At 32.8% G+C, this 23,572-nt stretch overlaps 2 protein-coding genes across 2 annotated transcripts in view; one reads left to right on the top strand and one right to left on the bottom strand.

The window, feature by feature from the left end:
• Window positions 1-2,461, top strand: part of LOC111413464 (uncharacterized) — a 29,434-nt gene extending 26,973 nt beyond the window's left edge. The window contains exons 3-4 of the mRNA XM_023044450.2: window positions 1,823-2,057; window positions 2,295-2,461. Of these exons, the coding sequence (XP_022900218.1) occupies window positions 1,823-2,057; window positions 2,295-2,406 (347 nt within the window). The 3' untranslated portion in view covers window positions 2,407-2,461. The remainder of the gene's footprint in view (window positions 1-1,822; window positions 2,058-2,294) is intronic.
• LOC111413462 (tudor domain-containing protein qin) overlaps window positions 1-23,572 on the bottom strand; it is a 104,689-nt gene that overhangs the window by 51,234 nt on the left and 29,883 nt on the right. The window lies entirely within an intron of this gene.

Below are 23,572 nucleotides of genomic sequence, written 5' to 3'. Positions count from 1 at the left end.
TGATTACGAAGATAGATAAAAAAACAAAAGAATCGATAAGGGAAAAGTCAAACATCGAGGATATTGGAAGAATAGTATTGGATCGAAAATGGAATTGGGCGGGTCATATTATAAGAGTACAAGATGAGAGATGGACCAAGAAAATCTTAGAATGGTACCCAATAGACAAAAAGAGAAGAAAAGGAAGACCAACTGCCAGCTGGGAAGATGAGTTTAAGAGGAGTAACATGGCACAGGGTAGCTTTGGACCGACAAGAATGGAAGAGAATGAAGGAGATATACAAGGAAGTATGGCTTTACACGGACTAATATCAAGAGCATACGAACTCAGTCGCATTATGGAAATGCCACGGTTAACACCGAAAAAGTCACCAAAACAAAAAAGGAGCGAAGATGAAATTTTAATTTGTTAAATTTTTGATATTAATTTGCTAAAGCATGATTTTGATTTGTTAAATTGTAAAAAGTTTATAAGAGTTGTTTCTTTTGTTGGCGACAATAAATGGCCATCTATCTTGGGAATTCAACTGCAAACTGCCTTAAGGTCAGTTTTGCAAACTGCAACTTCCGTAGAATGCCCAGCTAAAGGAAATAGTTCACTGAGGAACGGTGTTAGGAAGGGACATATCCTACATAGTTATTCATAAACGTCTCATAACAAAGTTTTCTCTCTTTTGTAAAAAGACATTTACACAGCTTTCTTTAAGATGCAAATTCTGCACGTGCATGGTTGCTCTGTTTATGTATGTTTATTTCTAAAACATGTTTTAGAATTCTCAATTTAACCAATTATAAAAGGATGACATTCAATAAAGATAAATTTTTCATTTGAAAAATTATTTCCCTACTTCAACATCGAGTCTATCAAATCAAAATGAGCAACAGTTAGAAATTCGAATTGTATACGTTGTAGAGGGATAAAGATGCGGAAACCAACCAAACTAACAGATGCATAAATCAGGGTGTATCACACGATTCCCACGGCGCGTTTCACGTGCGAACGAATTACCCGCGACCGAACGAACGGACGCAGAGTTTCGCATCAGATTTTAGTTGTAGAGATTGCGAGGTATGTTTAATTCGCTTTTCGATTACTGCAACTTTTTTTTGTTGTCATCGCGCGCCCCCTTTGAAGTTATTCGGATTGGATCGGAATATTTTCCGCGGAGAGCAGTCGGTGAGTGCATTAAAAATCGCGCGGTTCACGGGTAATTTGGCTGGTTTTGCGAATTTTTCCGCCCGAACGAACGACGCGCTTGCACAATCGTGCGCTCTCGCGGAAATTCAAACCTAAACTTCGCCCCAGGCCCTCTGCCCGTCCGGTTTATTTGTTGCATTATGCCCCCCCGTAAATTATAAACGCAAGTCAAATGTGAACCGAATTTCGGGTTGTGTGAATAATTTCGTATGGAATTAACCCGATACATACACAATTCAAACTCACACAGTATTTTTTTTTGTTTTAGTTACGTTTTTTTTTAAATAATTCAAGCACAAATTTCTATTTCAATCCATAAAGAAATATTAACGATTAATTAAAAGTTTAAATAAGTATTATTTGTTAAAAATTCTTCTTAAAGCTTACAAAATATTGGAAAATTTCGACCAATAAATAATGTAAAAAGCGAATCTACACAAACCCATCCATCTACTGAAAACGCCAAACGATTCAGTTTTATTTCCACAATTTTTCGTCAATGGTAAAAAATCGAAATTAATTATGTATGAACTCATACATTCATTCATCCATTTTTTTATGTCGTTTTTTAACCCATTTAAAGGTTTTCACCGCATTAATTACAATATTTTAATTAATTTTCAGGTCGTCCAGGAACGGATTATCCAGTTTTAGGCACAGTACCTTACACCAGCTTTTATTGCGATGATCAACCTTATCCCGGATTCTATGCCGATCCGGACACTCGTTGCCAAACATGGCATTACTGCGACATCGATGGCAGACAAACAACGTTTTTGTGTCCCAACGGAACGCAATTCAGTCAAGCTGTATTTGTTTGTGATTGGTGGTTCAATGTAAGATGCGATTTAAGTCCAAGGTAAAATAGAAAAACCATCTGATACATCTAAAATTTTTATATTTATATGAAATTGTATTCATATTATAAAGTTAATTAAATAATAATGATCGGAAATTAATTTAATTCGAAATCTGACACTATTTTATATAAAGAGTATCAAGATTTCTTGCGGTATGTGTACATGAAGAAATCGCCTTGAGGCAAGGCTTTGACCCAATTCACGCCAGTTTTTAACGGATCTCGTTTTCGTTTCAGGTTGTATGTGATCAACAGCAGGTTGTATGGAAGGCCGAAACTTGATCCAACAAGACCACATAGAACAATAACTAAGCAACTTTTAGAAGAGATTTTCAATGATGAATACTAATTAAAAAATTAGCAACAAAGTTAAAATATAATAAAAAAGATTCTATTAAATAGTATTTAGTTCCTTTTCTTATATTACTTATACATTATTTGGTATACCACAAGGACGTAAACATTTATTTTGTTAATAATTTATTAATGCTGAGCATTATTATAAGTAGAACTAACTGATCATAAGATCTTTTTTGTAAATAGTTTACGTTAAAAAAGGATTTTAATAAATTTTCACAAATACAAAGATGTTTTGTTAATTCATTATTGAAAATAAAGAGAATTTATTTCAAAATCAAAGAGATTTTTTTTCTATGTGAATAGGCAACCCATATTACACTCTTAACTCTCAATGAAAATATTTTTCATTCTCAAAGTGTTAATTCAAATTATTTACTTAATTAAAAACATGCTTTCTGCAACACTAGTTACTGTAAGAAACAATTAAAGCAAGGTGAAACGAAAAATCTATTATAAAAAATGTTTATATCATTTATAAAGATTCCAAGACTATTCAGAGATTTACGCTCACTTTCAGGAATTTTCAAGAATATTTAAGAATGTCAATTACTACTTATATAAAAAAAAAGATAGAAAGCAGATGAGTTGATATAAACATAGCTGGAAAATGAGGACCTTATCGTCACTATGTTTTGATTAAGCAAATCTCCAATGTCTCTCAAATATTAGCTTTGGCACTATGTATCAAAAAAGACAGATTCATCCCGAATGGTCAAGTCAATCCTATGAGTTCTTCTGGCCAAAAGTAAGTCGGGTTACACGTTATTATGTCGTCTATATTCTTTTGCAAAACATCCCTAGCAGAAATACAAGCACGTTTCCGCTCCTCGAAGTTGTTTAAGTCTGCTGCACCAAAAAATGCCTTTTTCCCATTTCAAAATTATTGGTCCATTCGTAACGAATATTGCCACCATAAAGAGCAACTGCTAAAATTTGCTTTCCATGGGCTTCACGGTGCCAGCTATTGCAATGTTACTGTATGAAGTAACTTTAGAAAACGAATGAAAAAGGAAAAGACTAGAGAAATACATGGAGGCAAAAAAAGAAGGAGACCTTGGGCCAGTAATACATATCTAGAAAAAACGAATGCAGCACCAAATCAGTGATATAGCTGCTAATGTTTACTAAAAGTAAGACATATCCAAAAAGTGGTTGGACATTCTAAAATATGCCACAACAATAACAAACATATAACAAAAACACAACTTAAAGTTGTCAAATTTGGTGCTGGTGTTCATCAAAGATTACAAGCAGAGGTTCTAACAACTTCCTATCCACAAAAGTTAGAATTTAGACGTCAAATCTGCAGTACAATTTCAGAAAGGAAAGGAAACGTGTTATAACTAGAGACCGGATTTATATGCTTTTCATATAACTTCATATTTTGCATTTTTATCGTACATAAATTTAGTTATCCATACAGTTCGATATAATCGCATGTAATTTCATTTGAACGCATGTTTTGTCCATATTTCAATAATAAAATAACAGCAGTTCATTTGATACTGGCGGTATCTAGTAGACAGGGTTAACACTGCGGCAGTAATCTGCTTTACAACATAATTTTAACTGTGTGGTTCCCAGCCAATTTCCGTAACATAACCTCTAAATCATTTCAAGTTAGTGTGTATAGTTTTTACCCATTATCGGTTAAGTTAGTGTTAAAAAAATCAATAAATTATAATGCCAAAAGTGGGTTCTTCTAAGACCGAATTGCTTAGGAAGTAGATAAAAATATCTAACTATCTAGTGACTGACGAGAAAGTTGTTTTTTGCAACGCCTATTCCAAACAAGTACGTACAAATTAAAGTTTGAAGATATTGCTTTTTTTCTATAACTGGTTGATATTTAAGGTGGCATGTAATCAAAAATATTAAATTGATATGCATTTATAAACAACTTTCCATCAAGAATCGGAAAAAAGAGCATGTGGCAAATTAAACCAAAGTTAATGAATTACTACCTGGATCATCACAATAGATCGCTGGAAATGCGTTTTTTTTTTTTCGATTTATGCAGCGTATGGCCCAATCAAATATACCACGGAACAAATAGGAAAATTATGCCTAAAAACTATTTAGGTAAATGTTATCAGTTATCACGAATGTTTAACAAGCATTAGAGAAAATCTTTGCAATAGAAATATTTATATTCAAGTTGATGAAACGACAGATGCATGTGTACGTTATGTTGCTAATATGCTAGTTGGAATGTCAAGTAACTCGGATCCTCCAGTATCGTATTTAATAAATACCATGTCTTTGGATAAAACTAATCACGCGACAATTGTTCGTTTTCAGATAACGATTAAAGTTAATGGTGTCTGATGCTGCAGCGTATATGATTAAAGCAGGACAGGCTTTAGAAGTATTTTTAGCTTAGCTGAATTAGTACGTTTAGAATATTCAGCAGTAAATAAACTAACAATAGACTAAATAATAGCAAAAAAGCTTTTTTAAAGGTTTCCACCGCCTTAGCCAATAATTACTAGATGGGGCACATGGATTAATGCAGCACTAAAAACGTGTAAACAGTATGTTTCAGATAAGAATATTTTAAGACAGTTAAGACAATTAAGAAGTTAGAAACTGATCAAATGTCTTTAATTGACAGTTTTAAAATATTAGGAGAAGTAACAGAACATTTAAAGTTTAAAATTTAGTTCCTAGCGCCATAGGTAGTAAAATAAACGCAAAATTGGAAAGCGTGCTACTTCGAAATCCTGGATATAAGAAAATGAAAAAGATTTGTGGAGTTTTGTGAGGAGAGGATGAAGATCTTAATGATATGAATTCTGCAAATATAGCTTCCATGAAGTATGCTTCCATTACATCGTGTGATGTGGAGAGTTCTTTTTCAAATTATAAAAATATTTGCGAGTTTAGGAAATAGTTTTGGAAAAGTATTGCTTGGAAAAAGGTGTTGAGACAATGTTGAGTTTTCGTCCGTCTTAAGATACGCACGGCTAAACCCGAATGTTTCTAATTCTGGATCTCTGTTCTACTTTTCGTTCAATAAAAATGTCCCACAGTCAAACGCTGAATAACAATTAAAACTAGTATTAATACTACACCTAGAAACATTCGGGTTTAGCAGTGCGTCTCTCAAGACGGCTAAATCCTAATGAAGTTCTATCTAGTGATAGTGCTAGTGTAAAACTAGAACTAACACTAGATCTAGAACTAGAAGCATTCGGATTTAACCGCGCGTCTCTCAAGACGGCTAAACCCGAATGATTCTAGTTCTAGGTCTTGTGTTAGTTCTAGTGACAATGGTAGGTAGCTCTAGTTAGCATAAGAAATCACTATGTTGCGTATTTTTATTGAACTAAAACTAGAACTAACACTAGAACTAGAAACATTCGGGTTTAGCAGTGCGTCTCTCAAGACGGCTAAATCCTAATGAGTCTAGTTCTAGGTATTGTGTTAGTTCTAGTGATAGTGCTAGTGTAAAACTAGAACTAACACTAGATCTAGAACTAGAAGCATTCGGATTTAGCCGCACGTCTGTCAAAACGGCTAAACCCAAATGATTCTAGTTCTAGGGTTAGTTCTAGTTTTAGCTAGCCTACAATAAACCAGCCTTATTTTATTAGAAATAAAATAAAATTATAAAACTTGGGTTGGAAAAAAGTAAAACAACTTTGCTAAGAAATACAAACATATGGCAAATAAGAACGAGTTTTTGATAAGATACATTCGATAAGACCAATCTTAAACATACCTCGTGTTGTAGAGCTGTTTGTAAAACGGTGAAAGAAATGGTTATTAATGATTTTAAAAACCATGTTAAACAATGTGATATCGCTCACAAATTCTCTTTGCACAAATGTGTACTATAGCGAATTATTAAACAATATCGTGAGACGGAACTTGTAGACTTGAAGAAAAAATGTCTGGACGTCCCAAAAAAACCAATGAATACCTTGATAGAATAATTGTAAGAACAGCTAAAAAATATTAATTTTATTCTTCAGCTAAAATTAAGGCTGAGGACTTACAAGAAACACACAATTTGGAGGTATCAACACGTACAAGTGTTGGCAGAAGGGAATGTTGACAACGTCCCATAGAAGTCGGAAAATATGACTTGTATGGAAAACATGTAATGATAAAATTTATGGGAAATTTAATATTTTAAAATATTACTTTCTTTTGTTTTTGCTCTGAGAACCTTAGGTACGTAGATATTGTGGAAAAACTAATAAACCAATTTTGGTAGAACGAAATGTTTACAACATACTATAGAAATCGCAAAATATAACTCGTACAGAAAATATGCAAGTATAAAAATTGTTGAAAATTTAATATTCTATCATATCGTTCTCATTTGTTTTTGCTCTACAAGGCTTAGAAATATAGATACTGGGGAAAAAACAGTAAGCCGATTTTGGCAGAACGGAATGTTGACAACACTCCATAGAAATTGCAAAATATAACTCGTACAAAAAACATGTATTGATAAAAGTTGTGGTAAATTTAATATTCTATAATATCGCTCTCTTTTGTCTTTACTCAACAAGGCTTAGGAACCTACATATTGTGGAAAAAGTACTCCGCCAATTTTGACAGAGCGGGATGTTGTCAACGTCCCATAGAAGTCGGAAAATATGATTCGTATAGAAAATATGTAATGATAAAAGTTATGGCAAATTTAATGTTCTATAATATTGCTTTCTTTGTTTTTGCTCTGCGAACCTTAGGAACATAGATATTGTAGAAAAACTAATAAACCAATTTTGGTAGAACGAAATGTTGACATCGTTCTATAGAAATCGCAAAATATAACTCGCACAGAAAATATGCAAGGATAAAAATTGTTGAAAATTTAATATTCTATGATATCGCTATCATTTGTTTTTGCTCTACAAGGCTTAGAAATATAGATACTGGGGAAAAGCAGTAGAAAGAAAACTCCATAGAAATTGCAAAATTTAAATCGTACAGCAATGGTGACGAATTGTTCGCTATTATTATATCGGATATATTAATATCGGATAAACCATTGATAAATTAAATCAAATTATTCGTAATGCCGAGCTCGCCCTGCCATTTGTGTGATTTTGAGTACTATCTCGTTGCAGCGGCTTGAGTTCTGCCTTGAATTGATTTGATCACATATGCTTAAGGCCATTAATTAATTAATTGATCAATTTTCAATTTTGTGTTCATACAATTTATTGTATATAAAATGTATTACAGTGGAGTAGCTTTTATGTGGGACTGTGTCCTGTTGCTACCCCCGTATGTGTAAATAAATAATTTAATACACTCATGTCACGAGGGTATCACGATGACATTAATAATAAAAGAGATTGTATAAAGGTATTAAGTACTAAAAAAATCTTTGCTTTTTAATAAATTTAACTGTTATTTACCTATAAATTGCTAAGTTGTTCTATTTTCTTCCAACTCAACTTTTACAATTCTGTTTAATTTCTATAAAAATAAAGCTATCTTTGTTAAATTTCGGCTACAATTACTACATAATACACGTCGTCATAGTAATGTAAAACCTGACGAAAAACATAAATTTAAAATTTAATATAAAAAAATTAAAAGTTGCTCTACTTTTTCCCAATACTGTACATAGTTACATGAATACTTTAGCGTTAAATCCTTTCAAATGTATAATATAAGGAGATATATTATAAAAACAAAAATTATCATAAATTTTATAACAGCGCGCCCGCTCGACGGTTAAATATTTCCATATTATGGAAATAATATATATTATTAATAAAAAATAACAATTAGAGACAAACAGAGCCTTAAGTAGTAAGTACTTGAATAGTGAGAGTGATATTTTTACAGTTGATGAAAATTTGATGATTAACAACACTGTAATAGTACACTTTCCATAAAACATTACTTTGCTAGTAAAGTAGAAATCATGTAGTTCGCGTTAAAATTTTCGAGTTATTAATCGATGTTTGTATACTTTTAATTAATACGTCATTATTTTGTAACTAAATTTTAACTTTATTATAAATGTTTACACTGCTATTAAATTTTGTGCGCGTGGTTTACAAAGCTTTGTACGATTCAACTGTCTGAAAGTTTATTAGGAAACTTTTTAAAGTAATATTTTCATTATCTTTAAATAACCAAATATAAATTGAACATTATTATTTATGAACATTCTTTTTTATAAACAGTTAACTGATAGATAGCATGTTCTGGCATTTTATAGGACGCAAATTGATTGTAGTTAAAAATTAATTAAAATATATGACCTTAGGAGGAAAAAAAAAGATTATTATTAAGTTTTGAAAGTTTTTACACAATATTAAGTTTCAATGGAGATTTTAATTACATCATACAACCTTTAATAATTATTGCATCTCACAATTAATTAACAAAAAAGCAATTTATTATCCGGGAAGTACTTGATTAAATTTTTAATTAGAAATTTAATTTAGCAAAAAATAAATTTTAATTTTAAATATCTTTAAAATTAGTGTAATTTCTTTATATTCCTTTTCTCAATTCAAATTACCATGTTTTCTAATCAGAGATAAAATTTACTTTTTATTGTTGATTCGAATTTTAATTCTCCCAATAGATTATGTCGTCGGATTCCGATCTTGACGACGGGGGTCTCACCTGTGGGACATAATTACTGGTCTGTTTACACTCGGCACGTCGTGATTACAATATCGTCGGTACGTCATCCGACGCCGATCACGTCCCTCGTACAAATTCACCACTGCACAAATTCGATTTGAGATTTTATGTAATTTCCCTCGAGTCGCGCTCACCCGCATATTGACCTCTCCAACCCGAATCACAATGCTTCAAAACCCACAGGTGGTCGATTTGTTAGTTAGTTTATCTTCATCACAAATAATAATTTCATATTACAAAAAAAAATATTTATCTACGACTGATTGGATAAGTCATCATTACTACACTCATTTGAGTTACGTAATGAAGTTCATTACCGCACTGGTTTCATTACATAACACATTTTAGCCCAATCAGAACAGGCTTAATTTATTGAATCGAGCAACAATACAAAAGAAAAGTGCTACCTATTTAAAGAGAAACAATACTATTTATTTTTTACATCTCGAAACACTTATTCCAAATGAGTAAACATGTTGTTGAAACTGACATTAATTTAAAATTGTCAACAATCATTTCAAAATATTTTTATTAATGTCGAAATAGACCTTTTTAAAGAAATTGATTTTTAAGTAATTTTTAGCAGTCGTAGATAAAATGTTGTATATCACACGTGGGTTAGAGCATAATTACAGTACTCGTGTGATTATGTTTCTAACCCACTTGTAATATAAATAACTATTAAACCAAAAAATCTTATTATTAAGTGTTTTACTTTGTTATATTTAAAACTAATAACTTTAAAGTTAAAGTTCAAATTGAAAAATCCCCCCTTCTGCGATATCGATTAGAAATCAAAATTAACTATTAACCTCCTGTAATCTGTTATTTACCGAGTTGAAACCCACTTTTAAAAACAGTTTTAAATAATTTAAACGAGTTTAAGAAAAAGGAGTTTAGTGTAATGATTTTTTGATTATTTGTAATTGTTTCATGTTTTTCTAATGTAATTTTAATAACCATATATAATTAAATCAACACGTGTAATTAAATATTCAAAATTTACATATAACACGAGTATAAACAACTATAACAATACCGTTAATTATTGATTGGCGAATTGTCAGTGAAATCAGTCGCGATTAATCCGCTGTATTAATAATTTATTAGCGGCATAAACGGCACGGATTCAATCCGGGCGATAATTAATACAATACAGATGATGATGATGCGGTATGAATTTTGATCATCATCGCAAAACTGGATTTCTATTTTGGCAAACGAAAAAAAAATGAATAAATATCCAGTATCAATTTGCAATTTAAAACGTTTTCATGTAAATTTTCGGAATTCGTATTTAATAGAGGCTGAAAATCCCCACTTGTTGCTGCCCGTTTTGCTGTTTAGGCGTAGGCTTACCCATAAATTAAAGCCCGGATCGTTAATCATGTAATGCGAATCCAGTAGGATATCCTGGTGGCGCACTAAAACTCGTTGACTTTGGCAAAATCTATTGTCCGAACGGTATTCACTGCATAATTTACAACTTTTACTAATAATTACTATAATGCGGAAAAACAAATAGGCATTTATTATTCCCCGACGTCCCTTTGTATCCTAAATATATCTCAACTCTTTATTGTTAAACATTTTCTGCATAATATTTCAATAGATTAATTTAATAAATACAATTGCCAAAAAAAATAACATTATTTTATTGATATTTATTAATTTGTTTTGTTTTTAATAATATATTAATAAAATTTTTAATTTGTAAATTAAATTTGAATTCATAATAATATCTACATATTGTAATAAGACAATATCAATCACGAAATCGTCACTTTTAGAGGATTGTAGCGCCTCGCCCGCAAGCGACCTCGGCGGTTTGAGACTAAACGTATTTTTATAAAAGACTTAAATAAACACTTTGATGTTGAACATAAAGTAAACTTTTTTAACCAAACAGTCTTAGATTTGTTTAATTTACATGCACCGGTAAAGACGGCACTGATTACTAGGCCGAGGATGCCGTGGTTGACAGATAATATCAGATTATTACAGAATTTGGGAAATAAAGCTAAGGCGAGGTTTAGAAAAACTAAAATTGCTGCTCATTGGGATTATTACAAACAGTTAAGGAATTATACAACACTTGCGTTACGTAATGAAAAGAAGGCCTATATTGAATATCTGCACTCTCACAATCAGACCAGTGGTGGTAAATTATGGAGTGCTATTCGATCCATTAATGCTGTGCGAAATAATCAAAGTCAAATACCAATCACTTTAATGAATGCTTCTGAAATTAATGCCGCTTTTCTTGATGGTGTCCCTATCATAAATAATGATGAGAATGGTGAGGATGAACTCATTGATAATCACAATAATACCGCATTTGACAATATAGGTATGAACTTTAGGCTGGCATTCGTTTATACATGATGCGAAAAATAATACAAAGTATAAAAAGCAAATCTGTTGGGTCAGATGGCATTTCCATTGAGATTATTGGGATGATGCTTTCTCGTATACTTCCTTATATCACACATATAATGAACAGTTGCATAGAGTTCGTGCTTCCACTACCAAAAAATTCTTCGCCAACAGCTTATAAAGATCTGCGTTCTATAAGTATACTACCTGCTCTCAGTAAAATATTGGAAAAGATTATAGGTGATCAGTTGAGAGAACATTTGAACCTTAATAATATTCTGCCTGATTGTCAATCTGGGTTCGTCCCTGGTCGGAGCTGTACAACTGCTTTATTACATGTTACGGATGACCTTATAAGAGTAAAAGCTGACAATGATCTCAGCATATTGGTTCTTTTGGACTTTAGCAAAGCGTTTGATACTGTCAACCATCGTGTATTGTTGGCAGTTCTTCGACATGTTGGTTGTGATGAGTCGTTTGTTGAGATGATGTATTGCTACTCAACCAATCGTAGACAATGTGTGAAGTTGAATGGTGAGTATTCTGGTTTTTCAGATGTGATAAGGAGTGTTCCCCAGGGTTCCGTATTAGGACCATTACTTTTGTGTATCTATACGTTCTTGCTACCCAAGTGTTTTAAATTTTCTGATGTTCACCAATGCGCCGATGATACTCAAGTCTACCTTAATTTTCCTAGAGACCAGTTAGGCACAGTAGTAGCTAGTATTAACGAGGATCTGCTGCGTCTGTCAGATTACGCAACAAAGCATTCATTAATTTTGAATCCAGAAAAAAGTTTGGTGTTGGTGTTTGGTAAAGATAGAGTAGTAGAATCTGTAAGTCGCAAGGGAGCTATGGAGAACATTGCGTTCAACCAGTACAACACATTGAACCAACAGACTTTGCCAGGAGAATGTGGGGATGGCTGAAAAGCGATGTTTATCAAGTAAAAGTAAAACGCGTGATGAGCTAATCGCTCGTATTACGGCCAGTGCTGCACGAATCAAGGCACATCAGGATAAATTACGCAGCACAGTGCGTGATATCCTCAAGAGATCAGCCAAGTGCATCGAGTTAGGCGGTGGGATATTCGAACTGGCTGTATCTGTTACTTTTGAGCATTGAGTACATATTTGTAGGAACTTTCCTGCTTAAAATGAACAAATCTATAACATATTAACGTATGTACCATTCCTCATGAAACACCCTGTATAAGGAACGATTTCGCCTCAAATCGCCGAGGTCGTTTGCGGGCGAGGCGCTGGATTTGATATATCAACACGAAATCGTTTACTTAGAAGATTCTAGCCCTCAAGCGACCTCTGCGGGTTGGAAATAAATGTCTTATTATAAGAGACTGGATTTGATATATCAACACGAAATCGTCAGTTGAGGCTGGTATCATGAGGAATGTATTCTATGTCAAAACGAGAGAGTAAAGATCTTAAATAAACTACAGTAAAGCTCCACTAATTCGAACATCCCCAAATCCTAATTCCCTTGTAATCCAAACAAAATTAGAAAACGTAAAATTTGTATTATGTCCTTTGTAATCCGAATTGGTAACAGATTCGCTAATCGGAATTAATATGCTTGGATGATCTCAGTTCTTTTTGTGAAATAGTTTCACGAGTCTTTCGTTACACAAGTTAGATAATTCCAAGCAGAAAATAATCTGAGTGGTAAACCAATTTTGTTAATCGACAATGTGCCAAGTCATGCATCTTAAACCGAACTAATAAGCGATGATGGTGAAATTATAACAATGTTTCTGCCACCCAATTGTACTCCACTTATCCAACCTATGGATCAGAATGCAATTCATTTAACCAAAGTGTATTACCAGAAAAGTCTCTTAGAACACGTTCTATCTATAGAGGAAGACGATATTTAAAAGGAATTAAAAAAACATTTCTATTAAGGATGATGTGTTATTTAATAGCAAAATGTTCGAGAAATGTACAGTGAAATTCCCCTAACTCGAACTTCTATATCTCGAATTATCCTCTAAGTTGAATAATTTTCGTAAGCTAAAGCGTTTGACTAGGTTTCAAATGTGTTCTTATCTCTCTAAGTAGAATTTCATTAACTCGAATTTCTCTGTAACTCGAACTGAACTACTATGAAATTTCTTCAACTTTTACTTCTATAAGTCGAATTTACTAAAGAATAAAATATTTTATATTCGAATCGGTTCTGTAAGTAATTTTTTTTTTTATTTGGGTGATTGTATGGTTCGAACTTTTAATTAAGCTTATTCCTCTCTTAAAAAGCTTGAAACCTTTGTATTATCAAGAGAGAATGTTGCAGATAATATTCATAATTCTTTACATTTAATAGAAGATTTTTTCGACAAAGAGCGGTTGTCCACTTTAAGCCAAAAGAAAATTACGGATTACTTTAAAAAATTTGATTAATTTTCTACTTACAATAGTATTAAGGTTTCTGTTTTAAATATACACTGTGTCAATTAATCATCATAATCAACGTCATCATTGCAAGTATGCAACCAAATACGCAAATCGCGTATTGCAATACCAATACTGTGATATTGGTTGCATACTGGTACGACATTTCTAATTTTTTTTTCCGCTCCCTTAGTGATTCGAATTAGGGGAATTTCACTGTATTTGGACAATTAGATGAGGAAGACGACATTCTATTGTCAATTCTAAAAAATAAATGGATGTCGGTTCAAAAAACAGAGCAAGATGAACAAAAATTAAAAGAAATTGGTGTTATGCTCCAGCAAATAACAATGATCATCATCCTTCACAATCAGAAGTTAACGATTAGATTGTTGGTGATAATGATCATGTTCCGCTGGATAGTGACGGCAGCGACGGCAGTTCTCTCCATGAAGACGCTGGGACAAACGAAAACGAATTAAAAGTGAAATATGAGGAAGCTATTAAAAGCTTCAGTACATATATTCAATGAGCGGAGGATAATGCAGTTGATTTAAATACCGTAACAACCCTTAGAATTCTTCGGCAACGCGCGATGAAATTTAAACAAGACTGCATGCAACAAACAAACTAAATAAACTATATAAAATATCTATTGCGCACATTATCTAGTACAATAAATCTATAAATAAATTTTTTGTAATTCGCTGCGGTAATGGAAGCTATAACAATACTCAAACGGGTGCTGTAATGAGACTCCTTACAGCATCCGATGCTGTAATGAGATTTTAGTAACATTTTATGGAACCAGTTCAAGTTGGTGACATTGGGTCATTAATTTTTCTAGTTGTCAATGTGACAATTTTTGTCTATGGATGTTTAAACACGTTCTTAGCATCGAATGCAAGGTCCACAATGATGACTCTGATTTACTCTGAGCAATTTCTCTTATTTTGGGAGGTGTACATCAAACATTTTTTTCAAGTGAATATATTTTGTGTTTTGACAGTTTCTAATTGTCAATTCAAAATTTCTATTTTCAAGTGTTCCGGTGTTACCAACTGCTACATACCTATTTCCCTACATTGCCAAAATTTACTTTATTTTTGTTTAAAAAAGTATAAAAACGCGAATTACAAAAAGTAGCATAAAAAACACGTTTCATAAGACTTAAAGCACTCATTCATTAAAAAACTCGTGGCTTCGCCAGTCGTTTTTCAACTTGAATTCGTGCATTTCAAGCGTGTCTTACGAAACTTGTTTTTTAATATACTATTATCTACGACTGCTTGGATAAGTCATCATTACCGCACTCATATGAGGCGATTTGAGTTACGTAATGAAGTTCATTACCGCACTGGTTTCATTACGTAACGCATTTTTAACCTAATCAGAACAGACTTAATTTATTGAAACGAGCAACAATACAAAAGAAAAAGTGCTATCTACTTACAGAGAAACAATACTATTTATTATAAACATTAATTGTTATGTTTTTACATTTCAAAACACTTATTCCAGATGAGTAAACATGCTGTTGAAACTGACAATTCAAAATTGTCAACAATCATTTCAAAATATTTTTATAAATGTCAAATAGACTTTTTTAAAGAAATTGATTTTTAGTAATTTTTAGCAGTCGTAGATAAAATGCTGTATATCACACGTGGGCTAGAGCATAATTACAGTACTCGTGTGATTACACGTGCAATTCTCCACACTCGTACTGTAATTATGTTTCTAGCCCACTTGTAATATAAATAACTATTATAAGACTTTTTTTGAAAATATTTAAATATGACTTTAATAATCCGCATGCTTCTATAATCTGAATTGAGCTGGTTTTAATTTATTCAGATTAGCGAAGCTTTACTGCAATTTCAAAATAATATAATAATTCCGCACAATCTATAATAAATGAGTGTGAAAGTCAGTTAATTTATTTATTAAGGTGAAAATAAAATTAAAATCTTTTATAAAAAATGTTATTAAGGTTAATCCTTAAAACACTTTTTTTCCACGTATTTTAATCTAAATGACCTTTTTCTTCATTAAAACATTTAAATCAGGTTTTATTCAATTTCGAACCGTTAACTTAGCCAAATAGATTAAAATCTTTCAGTTAATGGAAATGTTATTTAAGTAAAACAAATGTGTTTCTCATAATTTTCCTATTAAATTTTCGTTTAAATTTTCATGATTTAAATCAATGTAAATTAAAACCCCTTTTTAATTATTTTCACAGATTGGTAAACTTAATCAATTATTCACTTAAGGGGAAACGAAACCATATCGTGGACCAACAACAATCATGATTACTACTATTCAAAGATAAATAACACCAAACCGACGAGAGAGCCGCCCGAGCTCATTACAGATCGCAAACAGATCGGATTCGCACGCGGAAGTTTATATCCCGTCGTCGGCGGGCGTCAATTCAAACAATTAAGTTTGATTAAAGCTTCACGAATACACCGAACTACGCTAGTTCTGGGTCCAAGCAAAGGCCATTCGCAGGACCTTGTTAGAGTTTGTAGACAATAGTTATTCAAGACGTGTGAGTTAGGAGTGTGTATGAGAATTCAAAAATTAATATTATCGTATGTATACGAGAATAGTAATATCCTCGTGGGAAATATAGAAAGAATTTAATTTACGAACTCAAATTATCTGCCGCAATAGCGTACAACTCCAAATCTCAACCCTCTTTTTTTCAAGTTTTCCGGAATGCTGGATATTGCTAGTTATTTGCTTGTTAATAGTCGACGTCTCTTAATGTAATTTAAATCGAGATTTTAGATTAATATTTTCGATATCAATTCAACAGGAAAAATTCTTTTCAAAAAATAATTAATTAACGTGAATATAGGCAACCTCGTTTACAGTTATTTTTGTAATTTCTAACAGATAAATTCAAATTAGAAACGGAATTTAATCGACTTCACCTTTTTGTTGATTCAAAAATCTTACGAAATCCGATACTATAATAAATAGACCGGATTATATCCACTCCACAAACAGGATGTATGTAAAAATTTATTCAAATTGGTTAGAAAAAGAAATAAAAATAAAGGTCGTTTGCGAAAGTTTTATTTATATAAAAATAACGCAAGCTTCTTAAAAGATATCATCCAATTTCTAAAAAAAAATCTTGATATAAAAGCAATTAATTACATCTAGTACCTTTTTAAGTTAATCGTTCATCAATTTTTCAATTACAACCGACGAGAAGATTGTCAAGTTAAATTGAAAAGGTAATGAGTTAAGAAAACGCCAGCGAGTTTTTCAACTTTGAACTTTTCCCTATAATCAAACTTTTTAAGAAATTATTATAAGGCACATCGCGGGTACGTGGCAAAAGTTTTTTTGTACGCTTATTGTAGAGTATCTCGGGTGCACGGCTCGATCGGGCGGTAAATTCTAGTTTAGAAAGTGAAAATTTATTGTTAAATGTCGATTACTACTTGGTATATGAGGACTATTCCGTTTTATCCTGTTGCCTTTCAAACTTTGCAGACCGCAAATGTTACGTCATTTAACTACGGAAGGGATTTTCTCTGCCAATCTACATAATTTTCAAGTTAAGTTCATAAACGACCAATACAAATGGTTTAGAATGGAAAATTAAGTAAATAAATGATAAAGTAAGAGGAAGCTGTAAAAAATGGTGAGAATAAAATTTCTTATGCAGAATGCTTTTCTAATAATAAAGAAGGTTTTCTTTAATAAAATCAATTTTCCTCCATTTATTTTACAATGAGTTTATTTTATACAAAATTTTATATAATTTTGTATTTTTAAGTTTAAAGTTTTTTTCTTGGAAATTTTCTTAAAATGTTAAAGTTAAGCTTAAAACTTTAATCACAGAGCAAACAAAACAACACGACATGGAGCAAACTTATCTAACATCTTAGTTGCTATTCACTTCGAAACATCGAACAACATAAAGTTCTTGCGCCAAATAATATTGCTAGAGTTAAACTATAATGATAATGGTTATTTGTCGCAAAGAAATGTGCGTACAATAGTCAACAATACAAGAAAATAATAATAATCAATAAAAAATGCAATTTAACTATTCCTTTATTGAGTAGAAGGAGTATTGTAGTAACAATCACTTCAGTTTTCTTCTGAAGATGGCCAACGGCATCTCAGAATAGGCTGGTGGCAATTTATTATATAATTTTATGCACATATAATTAGTGCTCTTTTGATGCGGTGTTGTGGAATGACGATCCTAGTGTCATGTTGGTGGATATCACTATGAGATGAATATCTCATTTTGTTCTTATGCAGAAGGGTAACTGCCGCCAGTATGTAGACGCTAGCGACAGTTAATATTTGCATCGCTTTAAATATGCTTCTGTAGCTATCTCGCAGTCCTGCACACGCCAAAGCTGTAAGGGCTTTCTTTTGCTGGATTAAGAGCTTGGAAGTTTGAGGCGATGATCCCCACACCTCAATGCCATATTGAAGTATGGAATTAAAGGGACTAAAGTAGGCGGTTCTAGCAGCTTCATGGGTTGAGATAATCCTTATTCTTCTGATGAGGTAGGTTGCTGTGACTAACTTTTTTGTAACGTATTCTATATGTGAATTCCATTTCAAGTGGGAATCTATGTTAAGACTATGTCAAGAACGAAAAACTAAAATATGACTTTTTATATGATTTCCTAAATTGTATCAGGATTTGGTATGCTGATAAACGTCAAAATACGGCGATTTGTATGCGTGGACTGGAAAGAAAGGAGGATGAAGAACGCAAGTTAATATTTTCCATAATAATAGGGGAGGGACTAGTGAAAGACATATCTGGGTTATGGTAGAGTTAAATGCAGTTCAGAAAGAGCTCAAAAAGTAGTGTATACTGCTTAAAGAACAATGGAGAAACGATACATTGCGACAATGACATAACGTCAATAAGAAGGGACATTATTGAATTTATTGAAATTGAGAAATGAGGAAGAAATGAGTTCGAAGGCGATTTAGTTTCATGATCCGGAAAAGTTATGATTTTTTTTTCAAAGAAAATCCAGCTGTTTCTTATGACATGTTTGATTCAAAACTTTTTTTGGAAAAAAATGAGCTAAAATATACATCAACTGATGTTTCCAGCTATGCAGTGCAGCAACTAAATTTCATTCACCTTTTGAGACTATGTGGCTTATGTGTGCTATAAGTAACTCAACTTCTTCTAAACAGAATAGGCCTCTAAGACTTAGCGTCAGTGCAGGAAATAGGTTGTTAGTTAAAGAAATCTAAGGAGGACAAAATACGATTATAAACAGCTTTTTGCCGTTCAAACTTTCCTGCATTGGCTCCCCAGGTCTCCTAGGTCAATAGCCTTAGAGATACAGGAGGTGTCTGAAAATCGTAAATTTTAAACACTCTCTGTATATCAAAAACGAAGAGGGCTATGAAAATTTGGTTTGCGCCATTGTAAGTTTCACAAAAAAGTAGCTCAGGTTCGCGAAAGCCGCAACTTTCTATCTTTCATAATAACTGAGATACCCCGCAAACCCATCGAAATTTGGACACCCTGTACAAAAATATAGGTAGCGCTAGTTAGCATAAGATATCACTATGTTGCATACTTTTATTGCACTAAAACTAGAACTAACTAAACTAGAAAGTATCGGTTTCCATGAGTTTAACCATGCGTCTTCAGAGCGCTCGGCTAAACCCGAATGTTTCTAGTTCTAGGTCTAGTGTTAGTTCTAGTTTTATACTAGCACTATCACTAGAACTAACCTAAGACCTAGAACTACAATCATTCGGGTTTAGCCGTCTTGAGAGACGTGCGGCTAAATCCGAATGTTTCTAGTTCTCGGTCTTGTGTTAGTTCGAGTTTTGCACTAGCACTCTAGATCTAGAACCAGAAACAAGATAAAGAAGGATATGGCACATTTAACAGAACGTCAAAGAATTGAAATTGTAATAATGAAAGGATACGGTGACAAGTAAAATTAGAAACTTAATTTATTTTGTTATTTTTTAACCTGATCTCATGGTTGCAGAACTCGTACACATGAGTAGGTTTGCGAAATGTTTAATAATAAGTATGAAGACAGTACGCCTATAGGACGTGGTACTGTATTTAAGATCATAAAAAAATTTGAGGAAATTGGGCATACACGTGATCGCTCGAAAAGTGGTCGCCATCTTGTACCAAACAAAAGAAGTGCAAACGTTTTATTGTCTGTGATTGAAGATCCTCATAAGCCTAGCAGAGTAGTTGCCATAGAGAATAAAATTAGGCAAAGTTCCTTACGCAAGATCCTTAAGAAAGAAAAATGGCATCCTTATTTATTTATTACATATTCGGGATGCATATAGGGAGAATATCCTCAACAAAACATCCTGATAATAACGAAAAATTAATACAAAAAAAAAGTGTTACATAATATACATGGTTGAAGCCCTGGTTACAGGAATTAAGAATTCGAACTAATGGCGAGTTTTGATAAAGGTTGGTGTTCGGGGGGTATCCAGCATGCCATTAACAAGTTTGAAAAGGAAGATCAAGTCAGAAACAATTCGACGTTGCTGCAGAGACAATAAGTTGAAGACTACGCAACGCCTATCGTAATCGCAGATACGATAGGCGATCACGATACACCGCATACATAGGATTCCACACTATAGAACCATAGGATAATACGCTATTAACAAATGTCATATAAAGGGATTTAATACTTGCAAAATTGGTAAAGTATCTACTTATTCCGATAACAAACCCTAGGTTATACAGGGCTTTCGCCACCTTGAATTCAATGTGAAGCTTCACATTATTAAGTGTCACTAATTAAGATATCTCAATTTGGCATCAAGTATAATGCCAAGATCCTTCACTCTCTAAGTAGAGATAATAGATCTACCATTAAAGTTGTAATCAAAATTAATGGGATAGCGTTTCCATGTAACCTTTTTTTTGGCATTAGTCATAGTTCAAATAAAGGAGCTTCAGGCAGTCATGACTAGAGCTGACTCTGATAAATATTTTATTATCATCCGCATAGAGCAGGAATTTGGAAAATTTAAAGCAAGAAGAAATGTCGTTTATGTAAATTAGAAATAATGTAGGCCCAAGGTGACTTCCCTGAGGTACATCAGATGAGATGGGTTTATAGTCTTGTAGAAAGCTACCCAACTTAATTGCCTGACTTCTGTCCGATAGATATGACATTATCCAACGTACAATGCCGGCAGGAATGTTAAAGGAGGACGGCTTTCGTATAAGAATTCCATAGTCAATCTTGTCGAAGGCTTTAGAGTAATCGGTATAAATTGCGTCAACCTGTGAGTCCTCATTTAAGAATCACAGAATGAATAAAGTTAACATAAGACACTAAGTTAGACTCAACCGATCGTCCAGGCAAGAAACCACGTTGTTCAGTAATGAGAGAGTGAGCAATAGAGTGGTTAAAGTAATCGTAAACGATTTTTTCAAAAACCTTGAGAATAGACGAGAGGATAGTAATTAGATACCAACTGTCTATTCCCGGATTTAAATATTGGAACGAAAAAAGCTGTCTTCCACACGCTTGGAAAACTACCTTCGAGTAAGGATTTTGAAAAAATAAGAAAAAGTGGGATCACAAGTTCGACAGCAAACTTCCTCAAAAAGCAAGATGGGTCAAAACATTAAGGACTGCGTCAGCAGAGAACCAAGGTAAAACACCCTGGCCACCGAAGACCATTGAACGGTCAATGGTACCATCTACGAAAACCGAGACGAAATACTCTGCAAATTCACCCAACCCATCAGCGGAAAACATAGTGGCTTATAAAGTACAATTTGTTCAAAAATTGAAAGAAGATGATCCAGATTGGAGTATGTAGTTTTACGAGACAATATTGGATCGATTAAACGATAACCCAACTTTCTTTTGAAATGGTACAGTCAACAGGCAGAACTGCAGATATTGGTCAAACGAAAATCCTCGCTGGAAGATGGAGACACATACACAGTATCGTCAAAAAGTTAATGTATAGGTAAGAATTTCCAATTATAAAATTATTGAACCTTATTCTTTCAAAGGCTACCCTAACTGGGGAACAGTACTGGGCATTTTTGGAATTAGAATTAATTCCGGAATTAGCCAGACGCTTTCCAGATGATATGACTGTTTTGGTTTCAACAAGATGGAACCCCTCATTATTTACGAGATGTCCGTGACTTTCTAGACACTGCAAAATAGATCTCCCGGCTTAACACCACTGGATTATTTAAAAGGTAAAATTTACGTGAATAGGCCGCAAAACATAAAACAACTAAAGGATCGAATTACAGAAGAAATAGCGCTTATATCACCAGGAACCATTCAAAATGTTTTAAGTGAGGTTTTGCTCTGAATTGGTTTCTGTTTTCAGAGACAAGGAAATCATATTGAAAATTTCTTTTAGTGTGTTTTTAGTTCTTTTTGTTCTATTGTGTTTATGTAACTTATGATACCATGTACTTTGTTTCTGTTTCAGATTTATTGTTCTTTCATGGTAATTGTAAATCGTAATTTCTAAGCAATTACATTTACAACCCTAGGTATACAAATATATCACTGAATAGGTAATAAAAATATCTTTTATAAAATTTAAAAATATACAGTGTCTCATTTAAAAGAAAAAGATTTTATAGAAAATTTAAATTCAAATGCAAAGTTATGTAAGCTATACACACAAATTTTTGTTCAAATTGATCAAGTCATTAAAGATTTCTTCATGCTTCCATACATTACGCGCGTACTGTATATTGGGAATTATATGAAATACCCGGTACCTCTGAGCAAGTGAAGTATACAGCAAGTAAACAAATAAATGTATTATATTATAAATTGAAAATGATCGCTAAAGTATTGTAAATTGGAAAATAAAGTAAATGTACGAATAAAAGGAAGTCATAAAATTCCTTTAGTCAAGAAGAAAAAAAACATTTTAGAAAACGTTAAGTTTGACGACCAACAGATGTACCGCGAATATCATTAATTTTAAAAAGACCCGTTCCAGTTGGATTATAACGTAAATTCAAGTTACGTAAACTTGAGGGAAACTATTTCTACATTTCCGATGGATAATTTTTTATCAAACACGACAGGTTCCACTCCAGTTGAAACGATAACGATGAAAATAAATTTTCATTTAAAAAGCTATTTCTTCTGCAAAGTAATTTTTCAAGCAGACTAATTTGTTGGAAGATAATAATTTTTGGCAGAGTTGCTAACCGGTTACCTCGTAATTCTGCAAGAAGACGTGTAACAGTTTCTTTATAAGAAGAGTAGAAAAGCGACCTTCTACACGACAAGTTTACTTAAGACGAGGAGTTGTCCTCGTTTCAGTTCAAGTTCGAAAATTATATTCTCGGCAAAGATCTTTGTTCTAATTGAAAATATAAGTTAGAAACCCGAAAAATAATCAAATCTCTTCCGCAATTTGCGCAATTTATTAGAAATCGTGACGATAGATTCACGAGGAGTTACATGAAGATAAACTGTTCCGATCTGTTTTGAAAGGATTTTAGCAATGAAAGCAAAACAAAGAAAGAAAAGGATTTTTTTGGGATTCTTTCGTCCGGTAGTTTTTGCATAAGTGAAAGGATGAAATCGACAATGTTACGGATTCACACGGAATTGTATCTTTCACTAGGTTATTAAGTGTTTTCCTTTGTCTTCTACTTAACAGTGTATAACCGGAAGTTACTTTTAAAATCACTTTCTAACAACAAAGACACTTATTATATATTTTTTTATA

Source organism: Onthophagus taurus, chromosome 3 (assembly GCF_036711975.1).
Source record: "Onthophagus taurus isolate NC chromosome 3, IU_Otau_3.0, whole genome shotgun sequence".
In the NCBI taxonomy this organism is placed as follows: Eukaryota; Metazoa; Arthropoda; class Insecta; order Coleoptera; family Scarabaeidae; genus Onthophagus; species Onthophagus taurus.
The sequence above is the reverse complement of the archived record's forward strand: the minus strand, read 5'-3'. Positions and strand labels throughout refer to the sequence as shown.